This window comes from Astyanax mexicanus, chromosome 12 (assembly GCF_023375975.1).
Source record: "Astyanax mexicanus isolate ESR-SI-001 chromosome 12, AstMex3_surface, whole genome shotgun sequence".
Lineage (NCBI taxonomy): Eukaryota > Metazoa > Chordata > Actinopteri > Characiformes > Acestrorhamphidae > Astyanax > Astyanax mexicanus.
This window is the reverse complement of record NC_064419.1, coordinates 21,156,302-21,176,788: the sequence shown is the minus strand read 5'-3', so window position 1 is coordinate 21,176,788 and position 20,487 is coordinate 21,156,302. Positions and strand designations below refer to the sequence as shown.

The window sequence follows — 20,487 nt, the reverse complement described above, 5'->3', positions numbered from 1 at the left end:
CACCCAGTATGAGTGGGGATTTTTGAACCTACAGATGGGAAATTAACTGTAAACACACTGAGTTGGAGAGACACTGACTAAACAGCTCACGTAATATTACACACCTGAAACAATATTATACTGTTTCATATTTCCTCTGTCAACATACTCTTAATATGTATTGCTGACCAAACTTAGATACAAGACTTTGGGCATTTTCACACCTGTAGTTTGTTTCTCTGGTCCGGATCAGTTGATGAGTTTGTTTACTTGGAGAGTTTTCTCCCTCTGTTTGGTTTGGTTTCACACAGGCATAAACCTAAACGCACAAAAATGCGAAACCAATAAACAATGCCAGCATTTCACCTCTGATTGGTCAGAGCTGTCTGGTGCGGGAGCAACAAAGTAAATATAGTGAGAAGATTCTGTGTTTCAATGTGTAAATCTGTGCAGTGTGAAGCTGCTTTAAAACATAACGCTGAAAACTTGCAGCTGCACTTTCAAACGCAGTGTTTTTTAATAGGCATAAAGCGCAGATGTACACATAGTAAACAGAGTCACGCAGGTGGGAGCAGTGAATGCAGCACGCACCGCACTCGTAAACAGCATGGAGCAGAGACAGTGTTTGTTCATAGCTGTTGTAATTAGCAAAATCTGGCTAATATATGTCAGATTAAACTGCACCTAATTTGCAGTGTAGCTCAAATATAAGGAGTATATTTGATAGCAGTGTTGGATTGAGACCTGATCATGTTCTCACCACAAGCAAAAAAAAAAAAAAGTGAATTTGGACACGTTTGTGGTGCCCCCACAAATGCTCTGTAATCAATTTGTTTTGCATTTTAATTTGGTCCCATATTACTCTTTTTTACATGGTTTAATGGATACATTTATTTATTCTTAGGTTAGGTTTTTCCTTTAAAATGTATACTATTGGATCAAAAACAAGAAGTACCAAAATGCTCTTGTTTAATGATCCAAATTTAGTTAATTTAGTAAAATGGTGATTAGCCTTTTTCGCCATGATGATGTTTTTTATCATATATCATAAGTACTAGAGACCCAGACTTGAGTAATAGTACAAGTTCTCTATCAAAAAAGTGACTTGATTAAAAGTTTAAGTATTCTTTAAGCGCTACACTTAAATGGAAGTACTCAACTATACTTAAGTATTTAGAATAGTTTGATAAGTACAGAAAGTAAAAGTACAGTACTGCGTTCTGTAGTTAAAGCAGTGGAAAGTTCTCAGAGTAAAAGGCAGAACGGGAGCAGCGAGGTCTTCTTATAAGATCAGCTTGATTTACTCAATGATGAGCAGCAGCTTTATATGTAAAAAAAAATATGTAGTGAAGTAAAAGTGGAAGTATGAGAAAAAATAATACTCCAGTAGATACAGATACAGCATTTCAGTACTTAAGTACAGTAGGGAAGTAGTTCTAGTTCGTTATTATATATCTCTGCATAGCTGTCATAACTATATACAAAAAGGAGCATTGGGTAATGTTAATGTATGAAGTAGCTAGTTATTAAGTTATTTTTGGGCAATTTGTGTTTCTACATTCATCCTCAAAGCTTTACTTTACTTTAGATCTTTGTTGCAATTTGGAATTGTCTTGCTACAGCAGCGTAATTTGACAGCTGAACATACTTTTGACAAAAAAACACTAACTGCCAGTTTTTTTTATATTAACAGATACTTTTCTGATGATAGTATCAAAGCTTAACAGCTATTTTTTTTTTGGAATTTTACCAAATTAAAAACCTCTAGAATATAATCAAGAGAAAGATGGATGATCACAAGCCATCAAACCAAGCTAAATTGCTTGAATTTTTGCTCCAGGAGTGGCATAAAGTTATCCAAAAGCAGTGTGTAAGACTGGTGGAGGAGAACATGCCAAAATGCATGAGAACTGTGAGATTTCTGAACTTTATAAAACTTTATAAATATGAACTTGTATTCTTTGCATTATTTGAGGTCTGAAAGCTCTGCATCAAACAGCCATTTCTCATTTTCTGCAAATAAATGCTTTAAATGACAATATTTTTATTTGGAATTTGGGAGAAATGTTATCTGTAGTTTATAGAATAAAACAACAATGTTCATTTTACTCAAACATATACCTATAAATAGCCAAATCATAGAAACCGATTCAGGAACTGAAGTGGCCTCTGTTTTTTTCCAGAGCTGTATATATACATACATAGAGAGAGAGAAAGAGTCATATTTTCTTAGTCACAATTTTGACATACAGCTGACATAAACACGAATTGAAAATGAGAAAAAAAACTTTATGTACTCACACTCACACACTTTATTGCTGTACGGGACTGTATTGTTGGCTGCTCTTTAGTCCTGTGTCCTCAGCAGCACTTCCACAATAATTTATGTTTCCCTTAAAAAAAGGCTATTTAATCCAGGCTCACTTCCAAAGACCTGTCTTGCCACTTCATCTGTGTAGGTGTGTGTGTGTGTGTGTAGGTGTGTGTGTGTCTACTTGAAAGGACACAGGGGATGTTGAGGGATCTTAAGGTCCCTGCAATGTGTGGCATTACTGGCCCTGATGGATTGTATCATATTCCCTGCAGGCCTTTGAAACAGGGATCTCAGCGTAATGCTGCATGTCAAGTTGATTCATTTCAACATCAAAGTGATACTGTTAGCTTAATTCATGAGCTTATTTACGGCTGTGCAGAGCGCAGGGAATGCGGTATTCTGACAATATATAGTGTGGGCATATGAGAGAGCCTTTATTGGCAAAAGGACAGAGCTGCACCAGATGGTGAAACGGATGTGTATGAAAATATGCTTGTAGGACACAAATCGATAACGTTTTTCAACAGAACATGAGTGCAAAGTGTTTTCATCCCAAATTAGTGAGCTCAGTCTACCTTTTCCCCATATCTGGTTACTTAGGGTTTTGTGTAGATCCTAAAGGATATAGATACACCAATTAGACTGCAAATTGTGAGGTAGGGCCAGCATAGATCACATCAATAAGGCTACGTTCACATTACAAGTCACATTGTTCAAATCTGTTTTTTTGCTCAGATCGGATTTGGCTATCTTGACAGTTCACATTCACAAATGTAAGTGACCTGTATTTGTTTTGTAATGTGAACAAATCTGTCCATGAAACGCCTCACATGCGCACATTGTGTATAAACGTTGCCTTTTTCACCAACCACAAAAAACACCATATTTGAGAGACGACTTGTAGCTTTATAAAGGGAAATGGATGTGTTAGCAGTTCATTAGGCCTGTCGCAATAACTATGTTATCGACTTATCGTACGATAACTATTTTAATCACACATTGTCTTAAAGCTATTTTGGGGAGCCCAGAAGCAGGAAAAAAAGCTTTTTCTATAGCTTTTTCTACAATATTATCATTTATCGCAATAATTTCTGGGACAATATATCGTCCTGAAATTTTTTGTAAAAACAAAAAGATGCATTAATTCCATTTTGATCGTTCACATACATGTTGCATGTCCATGGATCGTATACGTATCCAATTTAGGACCACATGTGAAAGTGACTTAAATCTGATTTGAAAAAATCTTATTCGTCACGTTCACACAGCCATGACAAAATTTGATCTGAGTCGCTTTAGCCTGCTACTGTGAACGTAGCCTAAGTCTTGGGCATACATGACCCTGTTTTTCCTTTGGAGCATTCTTGGTAGATAATGACCAGTACTTACCAGGAACATCCACAAGACCTGCCTGATGTTTTGTTTTGGAGATGTTTTGGCTGATGCTCCAAGTTGTGTATCCATCATAATTTGACTTTTGTCAAAATTGCTTAAATTCTTTATTGCCTTAACAATAAAGTTAAAATATTACAATTTTAAATATTGTCTTAAAATGTTAGAAAATTCTTTACATGGAGTTTGCTTATGGTGTCCTTTGATAATCCATCCCAGGGTTTGAGTGTTAAAAGTGCATCAAAAAAAGGGGCGCCAGCTGCTGGAGCCCTGAGAGAGCACAATTGGCCTTGCTCTCTCTGGGTGGGTAGATGGCGCTGTTTCCCCTCATCACTTCAAAGGGTGATGTCAATCTGCACAAGGCGCCTGTGAGCTGATGTATCAGAACTGAGTTGCTGCACTTTCCTCTAAGTGCGATTTGATGCTACTCGGCAATGCTGCATCAGTAGCAGCTTGAAAAAAGCGACGGTATGTGGTGGCTGACTTTACATGTGTCGGAGGAGGCATGTGCTAGCACCCTCCTTGGGTTGTGGCATCACCAGTGATGGGGGGGGATATACAGCTGAGTAGCAGCCATTCGGGTGGGACAATTATGAGAACAATGAGAAAATTAGAAAAAATTAAAGATATCAAAGATCATCTGCTGGATTATCGAAGAATGCCATTAGGAACCTCTACAACACAATGTCAAGATGTGTTTTACACTCAAGATGTGTTTTACACTCTACAGCTGTTTGTGCCTGTGTGTACAAAAATGCTTGAACGTGTTTTTATGAATCTTTTTTATGCGTATGTGCAGCTTAATACATGTTGCTCATATCAGTGTAAATTTAACATAATGTTTTGTTTCTGGTAGCCGTTATCTTCCATTTAAATAGCTCTTACAATCCAGCACACTGGATACATCTCCGCATGTATACAATTGAAAAATGAAAAAGAAACTAAAAAAGTAAAAATCAGCTACTGTAGCATTGATGTATCCAGATATTGAGGCTGTCATTGCAGGATATGAATGCTCTGAAGACGTTTGACAGTAAAGACAAGCCTTTAAGATATTTTAGGCTTATATTCTGACTGGGTTCATCGGAAGGCTGAAGTAATCACTTCAAAAGAGTTTTGCTCAGTGTTGAGTCAGCTGTTTGTGCCTGTGTGTACAAAAAGGCTTTAAAACACTTGTTTTTATGAATCTTTTTCATGCGTATCATGTGCTGTATCTTTTATTATACTTGTCCCATTTTAAAACCACTGACAGAAGACGTGAAAAACACTGCTCATCTGCTTACAGTGGGGTAAGATATATTTAGGTAGCAAGTGAAAAGTCGTGTTTTTTCATGCTTTCGTATTTCCATTTCCACAGTTGCTACTGCCCCTATAAACACTAGATCAGTTAAAAAGCCACCATTTCTGTCATTTTGGTTGAGAACCTCAAACAGTACACAGCAGATTTAGCTAACAGACTTTGTCTGACTGAGGGATCTGTGGCAATGTAGACTAAATCCGTGGCAAGTCAGTAGATGAGGGAGATGTAAGTACTTTCAAATAAAGAGTTTTGTGCTTCTATCGCAGTTTCATGTTTTGCAGAAGCTAACACTAATGTGTTGTAAACGCTCAGCGTAGACCAGCACCACCTTATCTGCAAAAAAAGTTACAGAGCCCTCAAAAGGCCCTCAAAACTGGCAAGAGTAGAGCTGGTGAGATCTCTTTTTATGAGAGTGATTTTGGGCAAAGAACTTTTTGATCATGTTTTGTACAACCCATAGAGTAGGACTGGGCGATATATTAATATATTTTTAATATGCGATATAAACGAGACAATATTGTGTATCGATATAGACTACGCTGCATTACAGTGAGCCCCGTCAGTTCTCCCGCTGTCTGTCTGTACAGCCTCACTAGTTCATTTCGACAAGGTTTATTTTGAACTTTACTAGCTGTTGATGGAGGTTTTGCAGTGCAGGAAACTCAAAGACTGATCGCCTGCGTTCTAAATAAAGTGTGGCACACACAGAGGAGAGATACGTAATATGTTTGTAATTAGTATAATTTAAAATGACTTTCAGTTGTTGATTATATAAAATGCTGCTAGAACTGCTAGGCTACTCTAATATACAGGATACAGCACTGAATTATAAAAGTACCAATATAAAATTTGGAACATGTAGCTTTGTCTTAAAAGTATCTTTTTGATGTTACCTTATGGGATGAAAAAATATTGAGATTAATATTGTATATTGCAATTTAGAAAAAAAATATCAAGATATAGTTTGTAATCCATATCGCCCAGCCCTACCATAGACCTATTCTAACTTGTTTGAAAATATATATATTTACATTTGAATGTGCCGTAAGCAAAGAGCCAGATTGTGATGGCTACACAACAGGGTCAGAACATCTCCAAAATATCAGGCAGGTCTTGTTTGGTTTTCTCAGAATGAAATTGTTAGTTGTTTAGTTTCAGTACAATGCAAATTTATATAAGTATATAAGATGTCAGCACAGCAAGCACAAAGGCAACAGTGGCAATAGTTTCCAGGTATCTCACTCAGATCGAGTTAAGGAGACCTTTGGATGAACCAAGACTAAAGTGGTTCAAGAAAGGTCAAGGGTCATGGGTGCTCACTGATCATTGATGCTGTACATGGAGGCTCATTTTCAAATTTACACAGAGCAGAATGAATGAGTCAGATACAACAGAATACCATCAGAGGCTTTGCCATTAGTGGCTGCAAAAATGGATCTACACAATATATTACAGCTGATCAGTTGATCAGTTTATAGATAAGCAATAATGCTATGCCCTCAAATCCACCTTCTGCTCCTGCCGTACAGGACAGTGACTAATATTGGCTAACCTAAGTTTCCTTTGGCAGCATTTGCGTGTCTCTTTAATGAACCTACACTGAAGCAACAACTCATAAGCTAAAAAGCTTTTTTTTTAAGGGGAATCAATGACTCAGCACTGTTATTTATAGCTTTTGATGAAATGATCCATTTTTGGCCCTCAACGTTCACCATCCCGGAACATCTGCATGCTTTGTGCGTTGCGACGTCCCCATATGTGTGTGTGATGTCTACCAGCAATCCTCCCAAGTGTTCCTTGTCTCCATAATCGCCCGCCGAGATTTGTTCAGCCCATGTGCCGTGGCTAACGCTGTAAAAATAGCCCGGTCCTGCATTTGGGATGATCCAGTCCCTAATGCCCTGTCTTTGTTAACACTGCTGACATCTCAGCCATCCTGTGTAGAGTGGGGGGCTGTCCGGACCCTGCCGTATGGGCATGTGCGGATGTGTATGCGTGTGCGGATGACGGCGCTAAACCCTGTCGGAAAGCCAAAGCGTGGGATCCCGTATTATAGTGGACCGGGGAACGAGAGAAGGTCATTGTGAAGCAGGTTTAGGGTTGGAGCTTCAGGGAGGAGAAGCTATAAAGTGGTAATTAATGGAGATCTTGGGAGATCACATGGAGGCTCTAGATGAGGTTCTGGAGGGGAGAGTGGATGTGGATGAAGTTCTGAAGGGTTTGGAGGAGCGGGCGGATGCAATGCGCTGTCAGGTGAAGATCACCACAAGGCACAACTTGCAGCTCCGCATGGCCAATCACACGGATCGGGACGTTTACGTGAGGCTGCTGGGCCACGGTGAACGGATCTCAGGAAGCGGTATGGAAGCACTCATTCGGCTCAGATGATGGTGATGATACCAGTTGCAGGTTGATAGTTACTAGCTCACACATAAGATGCACCAGATTGTAAGGTGCACTGGCGATTTTTGTCTAAATTAAAGAATTTTAAGTGCATTTTACAGTGCGAAAAACACGGTACTACTGTTGAGTTAAGTTTTTGTTGAGTTAAGGGTTCTGCTTGTGCTTACTTCAAAAGGTTCTCTGACTTGTAACATTTAGATTATGGACTGGAGGTTTTGTTCAGTTAATGCTTCCCTCAGGAAAAAAAATTATTTACACTAAAATGGCAAAAGTAATGAAATAGCAGTATGTAAATTAATCAATTGAATTGATTGTCTTGGCAAAATTAATTCTCAGGGTTGGAACCCTGATCATGAACCCTGAACCCTGATCATGGGTGCCAGATGGATGAGACATTCCATTCCTGAAGTTATACAGACATTTTACATACCTTTATTCACAGTGTTATGTGTGTTTAATAAAAGTGTGTTTAAAGTGCATATTCAAGAAAGCTAAGCAGATAGCAAGCTACTTACACGTAATGCTGTAGTCTGAGCAGCTTCCGTACGTTAACTTAAACCCACCAATACCCTCCGTAATTCCCTGGTGTGAACAGCCTAAAATAAGCATTGGGTTTGGGCTAGTGCAGTAATATAACAAAGACATCAGGGATCCCTCCAAAGAAAAATAGCAAGGCAGAGTAGACAGAAAACATGTAAAAAATGTTCTTTAAACATTTAAAAGGTTCTTCACACATGAATCCCTTTACAAATATGCTTAATTACTAGGATAGATGGGGTTATCTATAAAACAGGCCTGATCTACAGCTGTTACACAACTGCAGTGCACGTACATGTCCTTTTGTTGCAGCCAACCTCCCTGCCACCGTCAGTAATCCTTCACCAGTGAGCTTGGGAATGAAGCCAAAGTCAACTTCTGGATTCTTCTGCTGTGAAGGCAGCGGAGTGTCGTCTTATGTTTTTTTTTTCTGTTCTGGTCCATTCACATCCTTTCAAAAGTCGCCCACATATTTGGGCTTTGTTGATTCTGCCTGTTGCCATGGCAGCCATCCCTGATGGCCTGTCGCCGGTGCCCACTCTCTCCTCCTTCTGCGCTAAACGACACTGTGTGTGTGTCACTATGGTGACAGGTTTCCGCTGGAGACACCTTCATCTGCCCTGCTATGTGCTGCCATGTAACAGCGGGCACTATGAGAGTGATCCAATTTAAGGAGATTAAAGTTGCATTTTCAATCTTGTTAGCTATCTAATACAGCTGACAAACTGGAATTTAATACGATTTTTAATGACCGGCTTAATTACATTCGATTTGGCCTTGAAGCCTGAATTCTTCCATTCATACGGAACGACAGACTGCTGCATCTGTACTGTATTCAGAATTACATGAGTTTTAGGCCCTGGTAAAAAAAGAGCAAATTCTTTTACTGATGTAGTTTACTCTAGAATTGTGTGATTAAATAATAGTTATATATGTTATATGTGTGTATGTGTGTGTGTGAGAGAGAGAGAGAGAGAGCAGTGGTTTGTAGTAGTACAGACGTCAGTGACGACTTAGCCAGGAGACTTGTCTTAATCCACAGTACCCAGGCAGCTGGGTCTATATATAGGCTGGGCTTACCCAAAGAGTACAGGCTATGCCTCTCAACTACTCCATGGGAACACTCATGCACACTCACACATTTCCACACATAAATGCACATACAGCTCTGTAAAAAACTTAACAATGATGAGTTTCTTTGATTTTACCAAATTAAAAACATCTGAAATATAACCAAGAGGAAGATGGATGATCACAAGCCATCAAACCAAGCTGAACTGCTTGAATTTTTGCACCAGGAGTGGCATAAAGTTATCCAAAAGCAGTATATAAGACTGGTGGAGGAGAACATGCCAAGATGCATAAAAACTGTGACTGTGATATTGATTTCTAAACTCTTAAAAACTTCATGAATATGAACTTGTTTTCTTTGAATTATTTGAGGCCTGAAAGCTCTGCATCTGTTTGTAATTTCAGCCATTTCTCATTTTCTGCAAATAAATGCTCTAAATGACAATATTTTATTTGGAATTTAGGAGAAATGTTGTCCGTAGTTTATAGAATAAAACGACAATGTTCATTTTACTTAAACATACACCTATAAATAGCGAAATCAGGGGAACTAATTCAGAAACTGAAGTGGTCTCTTAATTTTTTTTCCAGAGCTGTATATGCACACACTGTCACATAAAGCCACACATTGAGATTGTGAAGAACAGTTTTGTGGCAGAAAATTATGACCACCTCTTTGTTTCTACACCCATTTTCCATTTTCTCAGCTGTACTGAGCACATGGCCTTGTAACCTTTTCCAACCTGAAGAGAATCAACAGATCTCCTTCTGAATAATTTTTTTTAATTGTCATCTGACATACTTCATGTATTTTCAGCGAGAAAAAAAATACAATAGTTTTCTTTAGAGGAAATTCGAAATAAAGTTTTTTATGAGATTTCACTAAAATCTTAAACGATTTGTTTTTTTCTTTCGCTTTTTTAGGCCTGCTTGCTCTGAAAGACTCTGTACACCTGTCCCCATTGAAGTCGTCCGTCACACCTGAAGAGATGGAGCTGGAGGAAAGGGATGGCCATGCCCTAGAGCTGGGAGAAGAGGAGTCCGTCGTGAACGGTACAGGAGGAGAAATGGAGAGGAGAGAGCAGGAGGCGGAGGAGGAGCAGGAGGCAGGTTCTCTCACTATCTCTGACCTGGTTTACAGCCCATGCGCCAGTATGCTCCCTACACCTGTGGAAGAGGGACAGGGCGGAGTGGACTTCCTGTTCCAGAGCCCTGGCCGTTTGCTGAGAGAACTTCACGCCGACCCCGAGATGCAGGCGGAGCTTCAGGCTGAGAGGGAGCGGGAACTGGCCAGAGAGGCCCTCCGACAGTCGCTGTGTAACCCACCCAGCGGCCGGCAGCAGCTCAGCGCCTGCATCCGCAGTGCCGCCCGTCTGCTGGTCGTGGCTGCGCTCATCCTCCTGATCTTGCTGCCCTTGCTACTGGTACTGCTGGAGTCCGACCTGGACGTCTCTTTCCTGCAGGATATCCGCCAGACGCCTGAATTCGAGCAGTTCCACTATGAATATTATTGCCCCCTGCGTCGGTGGTTCCTCTGCAAGCTGGAGCTCCTGATGGAGCAGCTTTGGGAAGACTGAGGCTAATAGCTAACAGCTTACAGCTAATGGCCCTCCATCAGCAGGGATGAACTAACGGGACTCATTAGGGAGGGTGGGGTGGGAGGGTGAACTGAAGAGGAAGGAAGGTTTGCTCTCATCCGTCACACTGTTTGTTTCGGCTCACAACCTCAAGGCTGGATTCACTTGTAATTCTAACTGGATGCAACGGATATCAGACAAAACCGCTAACTAACCATGTTTAGGCTTAGGCTTAGTTTTTGGGTTGCAGTATTGTAGTGGTAGTGGTGAATAGTTTGTTTGTAGCAGAAAACCACACTAAAGCTTAGGATGTCCAAGTCTCATTGAAGCAAATGGATGAATAGAGGGTAAGTAGCATCTGATATTAATGGAAAAATCTTGCGACCAGTAGCTCTATCCATATAATAAGGAACAAGAAAGCCACAGTACAAGCTGCATTTTCACACTATTCACCAAACTACTTGTGCTGCCTTTCCATTACAAATGTACATATCCCTCAACATCAGTTCACTTTTTAGATTCATGCTCATGCTCATCGTACAGTTACCAACAGCTTCATTAATTCACAGCTTAAAAAATAGAAGGTTTCCAAGACTGAGACAAACCTTCCCTTCCTTCATGAAGTCACAGCCTTCAGATTCATCTGTGTATTTAAAAAAAACAAGAGCGTAAGGGCAAGAGAGACATGCTCAGACTTAAAAATCTCTTTTTAAAATTTTGTACATTTTTATGTAAAGCTTACTATTACTGGTATTTTTCAGCAAGAAAACCTAAGTTATGTTATTTAAACAGATTTATTCTGGCCTGGTGTTTGGAGAAAAGCAAAATATTTTTATTGACTAATAACAATTATACGACCTCTGCGGGTCTCAACGTGGGTTTTTCTTATACGGAATAGCACAATGTTACAAATATAAGACTTCTTTTTTCAGATTACCTGATGTCATATGCAGATATTGCTCTGGAAAAGAAAGATAGGATGTTTGTAACGATGAATGAATATCAGGTTCCAAAGCCAGTTCATAGTTGTTTGTGAGGCGTAGAATTAGGTCAAATGTGGATCACTGTACATTATAAAAGTATGTCTCTGGTTTGTTTAATACAGGGGTGTACTAATAGTCCTTCAGTACTGGAGTTGTGCACCTTTGGACAACCATTAACATGTACTTAGTAAGTTAGGGCAGGCCAGCAACTAAAAAGTTGCAGGTTAAAATTTCATAACAATACTTGTTAAAGCTCTTAAATCCCCAAAATCCTAGGACACTAATGAGTTGATCTAAGTTAGCCTACTGGTACAAGAAAGAAGTTGTTCTATTTTAGAATAGGTAGAAATCATACTCGACCCACTGGTAGAACAGGAGAGACCAGAATCCAGAAGGTTGCAGGTTTAAATCCAATGACAAAATTTGTTAAGACTCTTAAATCCCTACTGCCCCAGGAAACTACTACGTTGTTATAAGGTGGCATGTTTATAGGAAGGCTAAGCTATCAGTTAGAAGGTTGCAGGTTAAAATGTTTTAAGTATTTAAATCATATGGTTGTTGTTTCAAATCTTGTCAGAAAGGACAACAATAAGTAATAGATAATAGACACTTATTTCCAACTGATCCAGATGGGGGCACCAGTGTGTTCTTTGTTGGGGCAGCAAACACACTGCTGGTCACAGCAGAGAACCAGAAGACACATTTTTGATGGTTCAAATTCCTTGAAAAGACTTATTAAGATTTTTAAATCCTCATTGGCCCAATACTCTGGGTTGTAATAAGTTGGTGTAATAGTAGAAAGGCTCAGAAGCTTTCAGTCAGAAGGTTGCAGGTTCAAATGTCAGACTGGAAATATCTATCTTGAACCAGAAATCAGAAGGTTGTTGGTTTGGGCAGTACAAAGTAATAGATAAGTGGGGATAAGAATATAAAAAATATGTTTTTCTTTCTCTGTAGGAACAGGGGACCAGAAATAAGCAGGTTGCATGTTAAAATCTCACTGCTCCAGATTGGCGACTGTATTTTTTGCACTATAAGGCACACCATATTATAAGGCGCACTATCAAAAATGTCTATTTTCTGATGTATTTTCATACATAAGGACACCAGATCATAAGGCGCATTCTAAGAGACACTATAAGGAACTTCTAATTCAGCAGGTCTCACCGCTGGGTGGTGGTGGGGGGAGTAGCTAACTTAGGAAAGCTGTAAATAAAAACAACTTTTTTTTTAAGTAAAACGAGCACTGGGTGTAAATCTACACAGATTTCTCTCTGGAAAGCTGTTTATTTGGGTGAGTAAAGCGCTTTTGTTTATTTACAGTAAGCTTAGATTCCCAAATTTCTCCAGCACTAGGCTGGAGAATTAGCATTAGCAGCTAACCGTGCTAGCCAGGGTTAGGAGCAGGCTAGAGGCTGATAAAAAAAAACCTGACGGTGAAATAGCAAGCATGGTTAGCAGCTAATGCTAATGCTACTCCAGCAGTGCTAACCAGGGTTAGCAGGAGGCTACAGGCCGATAAATCTCACTCTGGGAAATAGCAGTTAGTGGCTAATGCTACTCCAGCCCCGGTGCTGAAGAACCAAACTGAAACTCCTGAATAACACTGTACTTTAGCGGAATGGTAAAACTCTGCTGACTGGCAAAATTTATACATAAGATCCACTGGATTAAAAGGTGCATTAATGGTTTTTGGGAAAATCAAAGAATTTTAAGTGCGCCTCATAGTGCGAAAAATACAGTAGTTACACAGCAAAATGACAAAATTCCCCAATAAAGGGATAAGTAAAGTATAACTTAAGTAATAGCTTTAAGCAGAGCCATGTATAAGAAAAAAGATAAAAAATGTAACAATTATATTGTAAATAAAAGTATCCAGATGATTTAAACAAATTTTGATGTTTTAATAATGTAAAGTGATTCAACATAATGGAGGTGGTAGTACAAGGGCTAATGACATATACCTAATTATACCTTCATTATTATACTGAGAGAAAGAGAGAGAGAGAGAGAGAGAAAACACGTATACCTTGATATCACTGTACATGCGATCCTTCATCATATATGTGTACAAATAAAAACATTTGAATGGAATTCTCAGGAATGTATGAGACTTACTGAAAGATCTGCAAATAGAATATTGTATATTTTGTGGCAGCAAACATAAATGTGTACATATATGCATTGTATTATTCACGGCTTTATCGTTCAGAGTATCACAAAGTACATTACTAATCTGTAAATGTAAAATTCATTCTTAAACCAAACCATAGTATGTCATATTCATTCTGATTCAAAAAGTTACAAAGTATTGTTGAGCATATATACAAATTCATCGCTTAGATTCACACTTTTTTTTAGCTCTTTAACTCCTATGTGAGGTCAATGCATGTCACCTTTGGCTTGGTTAGATCCTGGCTGAACACAGATGCACATGAAAAAAAATATATACGTGGGCATTTAACTACTTTAGTTTGCTAGACATGTACAGCTCTGCTAAGTTCTGCATCGAGTACAGCATGCTCTTTGTAAATACCGAACACCATAACGTCATTCATGACGCTCTTGGAATTCAATAGAAAAAGACTTTCGCTCTCATTTGGGTTGAAATTCAGCTCAGATAGATGATGTCATGGTGGACTTGAGTTGGAAAACCTGTAATAGCCAGTAATATGAATGAATCTTAATCTACTTTCTTTAAGATGCTGCTGAAGGTCTCATTATCATCAGTCATTATGTGGTTCTTTTCTAACTGCTTTCCATCCTTGTAAAACAGTAGTAGCAGTAGTAATGTAGACAGTAGATTATCTAAAGCTAGTGCTTCTGTGTGTGTGTGTGTATTTGTTACCATGCGAAACCAGACAACTTAGGGCTAAATTCAATCAAACTGCACTTGGAACCGCCAGGGTTTTGTTGGCTTTTTGAGGTCGGTCATCATGCAGAGTTTATACTGTAGCTAAAAACAAACATACCTTAAATATATATATATATATGTAATTACTTACTGTAAAGTAAATGCAAACAATATTAATCTATGTAACAAATCGTACAAGTGCTTTCAGTCCAGAAATTTCATGGCGGTTTATAGCAAGTTGATTGGCTTTGGCTGTCGATGTCGTAGTTTCTCGTCATTGTAACGTGGCAAAGTACAAGATGTTCTGCCCAATTAAAATAATAATAAGTTATGATTTTTGATGCATTGTTTGCTGTTTTTGTAGCCTTGCTTTCTGTTGCATGACGACACGCCCCCACAGATTGCGATCACTCTGTACAGCTGTGGGCCGTTGAATTTATTTGTCCTTATCTTGATGAATCTGAATGACCTAAGTTGGATTATTTTTCTTTGTAAATGAGAAAAAAGGCAGTAAAAAAAAGCAAATACTAATTTAATTGTGAAGGCTACTGTTATAATTTGCACAAGCGTATGATACAGTGAAATGTAACAGTCCTGGGGCCGGATTCACAAAATCTTAAGAAAAAGTTTGGTCTTAGATGGACCTTTTTTCCCATTGTACTGGAGACAAAAAGAAAACATTAATCTTCAAAAAATCTTACTCTTCTCATTATTTCTTAATGAATAATCTATAAGAAATTTGTATTATCAAATCTTTTTAACCTTATAATCATCCTCTCTGTCATGGACTGTAAATAGTACAGTTATTTAAGCCTCTAAAATAATCAGTTTAAATTAAAAAGCTAAATTATTAGAAGTAATGTGATTTAAGATAACTTTTTTTAAGATTAAAACATAATTTAAAAAAATTAAATATGAGGATCTATTATTAAGCATCATCAGTTGAGAACAATGCTGCACTTTAAAACATATAATTAATTTGATTTACTTTTTTATTAGGACCTTTTCAAGAACAAACATTGTAAAAATAAATATTATAAAATTGTACCAACTTTTAATACATGTCATAGTTAATTTATTATTTTTCTCAGTGCTATAAAGTATTAGTGTAATATAGTATTATAAATACATATATTTACAAACACATCATTACACATTCACATTTTCATTTCGACACCTTCCTAAAATAATAATCTCAAACTAATTTTTCCACTTTTCAGAAAAAATCATGACAATTGTTAGCATTTCTAGCTAGCTTGCTGGATCTTACTGACTAAAATGCAGATAAAAAAAAAACAATAATAAGACTAAACAATATGCAGTTGTCTTTTCATTTTCTATTTGTCTATTTACCTTTATTTATAGCCTTTATTAATAAGAAGTAAACTTTATATTCTAGTAAAAAACCTTATCACTTAACAACTAGGGACAAGCCCCCAATTGTGCAAATGAGTTCAGTGAAGGTAGCTGCCATATTGGGAAGTTCAAATCACACTGCGGACAAAGACCAACATCCTAAAGTGGAAGAATCAAATAATCTGATTAACTGAGGGTGTAGGCGATTTTACCACAAGTGGCAACGCAACAATGTGAGAAAATGATTTACATAAAATAAAAAAAGACTTTTATTACTATATTGGGAAGGTAACGATTTTTAATTACAGGTTCATTGGTCTAATAATAAACAAGAGGGTTGAATAATATACATAATCATATTTTTAACTTTTTTCTTAGGTAGATTTTTGTGAGCCCAGCCCCTGGTAGCTGTACAGTTTTGTCCACTTCAATGAAAGTCTGTAAATTCATGTTAAAGATACAAAAACAATGTTTTGTGTTTAGCTTTAAAGTTGCATACTAAAAGATCATTGCTGATCACGTGTCTCGTCACTTCAGAACTGGACATCAGGTACAGAACTGTTCCGGTCAGGGATTGTTCTGGCCTTTGCTTTTCATCACCATTAAACATTCCATACTTTAAGCCATTTAGAAATAATAAGAACTGCTGTGAAATATTTTCACATTGTAAAGACTAAGTGTACCTTTAAGTAAAAGTAAGAGTTTGTGAAAGGTTTTTTTGTTTGCAAGTTGAGTGAAAGTTTCTAAAGGTAGAGAAATTGGATTTTGTTGTGTAGGGAAAGTCTGGAAGTTCTTTTAAAGGAATGTTTTCGAATGCTGGAAGATTTTCATTTAGTGAAAATGAATGTATTGTTTTGAAATAGCACTTCTAAAAAAAGACTATTTAATTTGAGTGATTCTGTCATATCAAAATATTATAACCACCTCCTTGTTTCTACACTTACTGAGCATTCTTTTTTAGCTCCTCTTTGATATAAAAGCACATTGAAGTTCTATAATTGCAGACTGTATTACTGTATCTGTTTCTCTGCATATTTTATTAAACTGCCTGACCAAAAAAAAAAGTCGCCACCAAAAAAAACAAGTCACCCACCATTAAATTTTATTTGACCCTCTTTAGCTTTAATTGCAGCACACATTCGCTGTAGCATTGTTTTAGTAGGCTTCTGCAATGTCACAAGATTTATTTCAAGACCAAGACTTTTAGTAGTCGAGTCTGAGACCAGACCGAGAAAAAACTTCACAGAGACCAGATCAAGATTTAAAAATAAAAATTCAATTTTAAATTTCATTTATAGACCGTTTCAATGAGGAAAACATTAACAAAGCTACTGCGCATACCTGTTCCTTTAACGCTTCCGGTGGCGCTATTTTCAACTATACAACTGTCAAAACTATAATAAAATATAATTACTTTCTCAGTGGAAAAGTTGGGAATATTTGTTCCTGTAGTAGAGAAGCATCACTATAGTGTATGGTGAGGTTGGAGCAAGTCAAACGCGATCCAAAACGTACTCTGCATGGTTTATAGATAAGAAGCAGGGAGAAGTTGTGAGCAGACACTGTAACTGCATGGCAGGTTAGCAGTGTTAAAAAACGAAAGCAGGCGTGTTTACTATGGAGGACCAAAAATGACATAAGTATAAATAAATAAATGTTTAAATAAATAAATGAATAAATAAATAAATGTTGACATAAATAAATGCACATATAAATGAATAAATAAATATAAAAATAAGAAATGTATTGATTAATTAATTTATTTACCTATACAATTATTTGTGCACGTATTTATTTATTTATATATATATTTATTTATTTATACATTTATATGTGCATTTATATATATATTTAGTAATTTCAACATTAATTTATTTATTCATTTATTTGTTTACATATTTATACATTCATATGTGTATTTATTTATACTTATGTAATTTTTGGTCCTCCATAGTTTACTTGTTTAAAGAACAATTTGACCTAATTTTCAATGTTTGTGACTCTCAGATTAGGTAAAGTTTGCGTTCATGTTAAATTAAAAAGTTACGTCCACTGTTTTGAGCGCTGTTTGCCGCTGAACGGAAGTGTCCTAGGAACAGCGACGTCACTTCCTACGCTCATGAATATTCCTCTAAAATGGTCTATATTTATTATAAAAAACAATCAAAGTTTGCCCTAAAACAGCTCATCACTAAGGTAAGCTAGCTCATCACTAGCTTTAGTACTATCCCCGGCAGCATTAGTGTTTTAGTTAGCTCGTTGCTGCGGTTAGCTAGCTCATCGCTAAGGTTAGCTAGCTCATTGCTAACTTTAGTTCTTTTCTTGGTAACATTAGTGTGTAATTTAGCTCGTTGCTAAGGTTAGCTAGCTTATCACTAGCTTTAGTTCTCTCCCTGGTAGCATTAGTATTTTAGCTAGCTCATCACCAAGGTTAGCTAGCTTATCACTAGCTTTAGTTCTCTCCCCCGGTAACTTTACTATTTTAGTTAGCTTCTTGCTGCAGTTAGCTAGCTCATCGCTAAGGTTAGCTAGCTCATTGCTAACTTTAGTTCTCTTCCTGGTAACATTAGTGTGTAATTTAGCTTGTCACTAAGGTTAGCCAGCTTGTCACTTGCTTTAGTTCTCTCCCCAGTAGCGTTAGTAATTTAGCTAGCTTGGCACTAGGGTTAGTTAGCTCATCGCTAAGGTTAGCTAGCTCGTCGCTAAGGTTAGCTGGCTCGTCGCTAGCTTCAGTTCACTTCCCGGTAACATTAGAGTGTAATTTAGCTTGTTGCTAAGGTTAGCTAGCTTATCACTGGCTTAAGTTCTCTCCCTGGTAACATTAGTATTTTAGCTAGCTCCTCACTAAGGTTAGCTAGCTTGTAGCTAGCTGTAGTTTTCTCCTCTGAAACATTACAATTTTAGTTAGCTCGTTGCTAAGGTTAGGTAGCTAGTCGCTAACTTTAGTTATCTTCCTGATAACATTAGTATTTTAGTTGGCTCGTCGCTAGCGTTAGCGAGCTCACTGCTAACGTTAGTTATTTGCTAGTTTGCACTTCTCTTTTTGCTTTCTTTTTGTTTTGTTTTTTTGCTGTTAGCCAATCTGTGCGCAAATCACTCACAGAAAAAGGACTGATTCAGTCTGTTTGAATGATAATGTTCATGTTCAGTAACAATAGAAAAAAGGAAAAAAGGATCAGTTTCTAATGAACTTCACTTCAGACAGAGGACTCATTCACAGTCTCCGAGTCCACCTCACCCCGAGACTCAGAGAAAGACTGATTCGAAACAAGAGACTGAGACCGCTCATTTTTTTTATCTCGAGACCAGACTCAAGTCATACCAAATTAGTCCTGATCATTGAAGAACAGGGAGAAATGAGATACAGGACTACATTCTGTAATTAAAGAACTACTATATGTGCTCCTATATGCTCAGTGGAGCTGATAAGATGGACATTAAGTGCAGAAACAAGTAGATAAGTAATAATATTCTGACTGAACTGTGTATAATCAGGCAGACAATGCTGAATTGGATTATTCATCGTACATCAGTGTCACCTCGTCTCAGTTAAACACCAGATCAAATGTGTAGAGTAAGTGGCCTCATCAGAAAAGAAGAACAGGAGTCTATTTCCCTTTAGTAGTTAGTTTTCATTCAGTTTGACAATAAAAAGAAAATATGCAACTTCTGAAAACATCTGGAACATGCTGGTATATGCAATTTGGTTTTAACAGATTTGTGTTTTTTTTTGTTTTGTTTTTGTTGAGTATTTCTTAATTTCTCAGATGGAGTGTATGCAATGCTGTCTTTTGTTTGCATGGCTATCAAAAAGTTTTACATGTTTTTTTTATGTTAAAAAAAAAACAACAACCTTGTCTATGTCAGTTCTACAGTGCAACTCTGGGAGTACCAAGATAAAAAAATAATATAAATATATATATATCCCGGTTTGTGGAACACTGGGACTCAAAGCCTTATGAAATTTGTAAAGTGAATTTTGATTGTTTATATGTTATAATTATGGATTGTTTTATATGTTAGTACTGCCACAATAAAATTCCCAAGTGAAAAGCACTAACGTTTCTTGCACTTGTTTATTGTTAAATTAAATGCTGGATTTGGGGGTGTACATGCCCTGAGCGCAACGCGCACACTGCACCTGCATGGCTAAGATAGGATTGGACGGCTGACTGTTGACTGCTGTCAGGGTTTTAATTAGTCATTGGCGCACCTTATTTTTCATACTCAAGATAGAAACACGCCAGAAATGTACCTGAACACACCTCACTTCCAGACCACCCACCCATCAGTGTAGATTTATTCCTAAACTCTGGCTCTAATTTAAATGCGCAGGTGCAAGGCATAAAAAACAGCACAAAACCCATTTTTGGCTCCTGTTTAAACTGATAATATATACTTTTTTTTTAATAATAAAATAATTCTTTGGATAAATCATGAAGCATAAGCCCTGCTTACAGAATGTGTTGAATAGGACTTGAAATCAGTGGGATTAGGAGCAGAAGAGGAGGTACTTCTGAATGGTTGTCCATGGGAAATGGGAAAACATTTTTAGAAAATGACTAAAGCTCTACGGAGATGAATCATGAAATATGAAAAAGAAGGGATGAGAGTGAGGCAGAAAAAAAAACTACTCAGCAAGAAAAACAAAGCTGGAAATGCATTAAGTGGCTACTTTTAGGCTCTATTTTTAAATATGAGTTTTCTTGAAGAGACAGTTT

At 37.4% G+C, this 20,487-nt stretch overlaps 1 protein-coding gene across 3 annotated transcripts in view; it reads left to right on the top strand.

Annotated features, from left to right (window-relative positions):
- Positions 1-19,822, top strand: part of frmd3 (FERM domain containing 3) — an 88,096-nt gene extending 68,274 nt beyond the window's left edge. For all 3 annotated transcript variants that reach the window (XM_007237429.4, XM_007237428.4, XM_022670628.2), the window contains exons 14-15: positions 9,921-17,905; positions 18,940-19,822. In XM_007237429.4, the coding sequence (XP_007237491.1) occupies positions 9,921-10,573 (653 nt within the window). In that variant the 3' untranslated portion in view covers positions 10,574-17,905; positions 18,940-19,822. The remainder of the gene's footprint in view (positions 1-9,920; positions 17,906-18,939) is intronic.
- Positions 19,823-20,487: the final 665 nt, after the last annotated feature.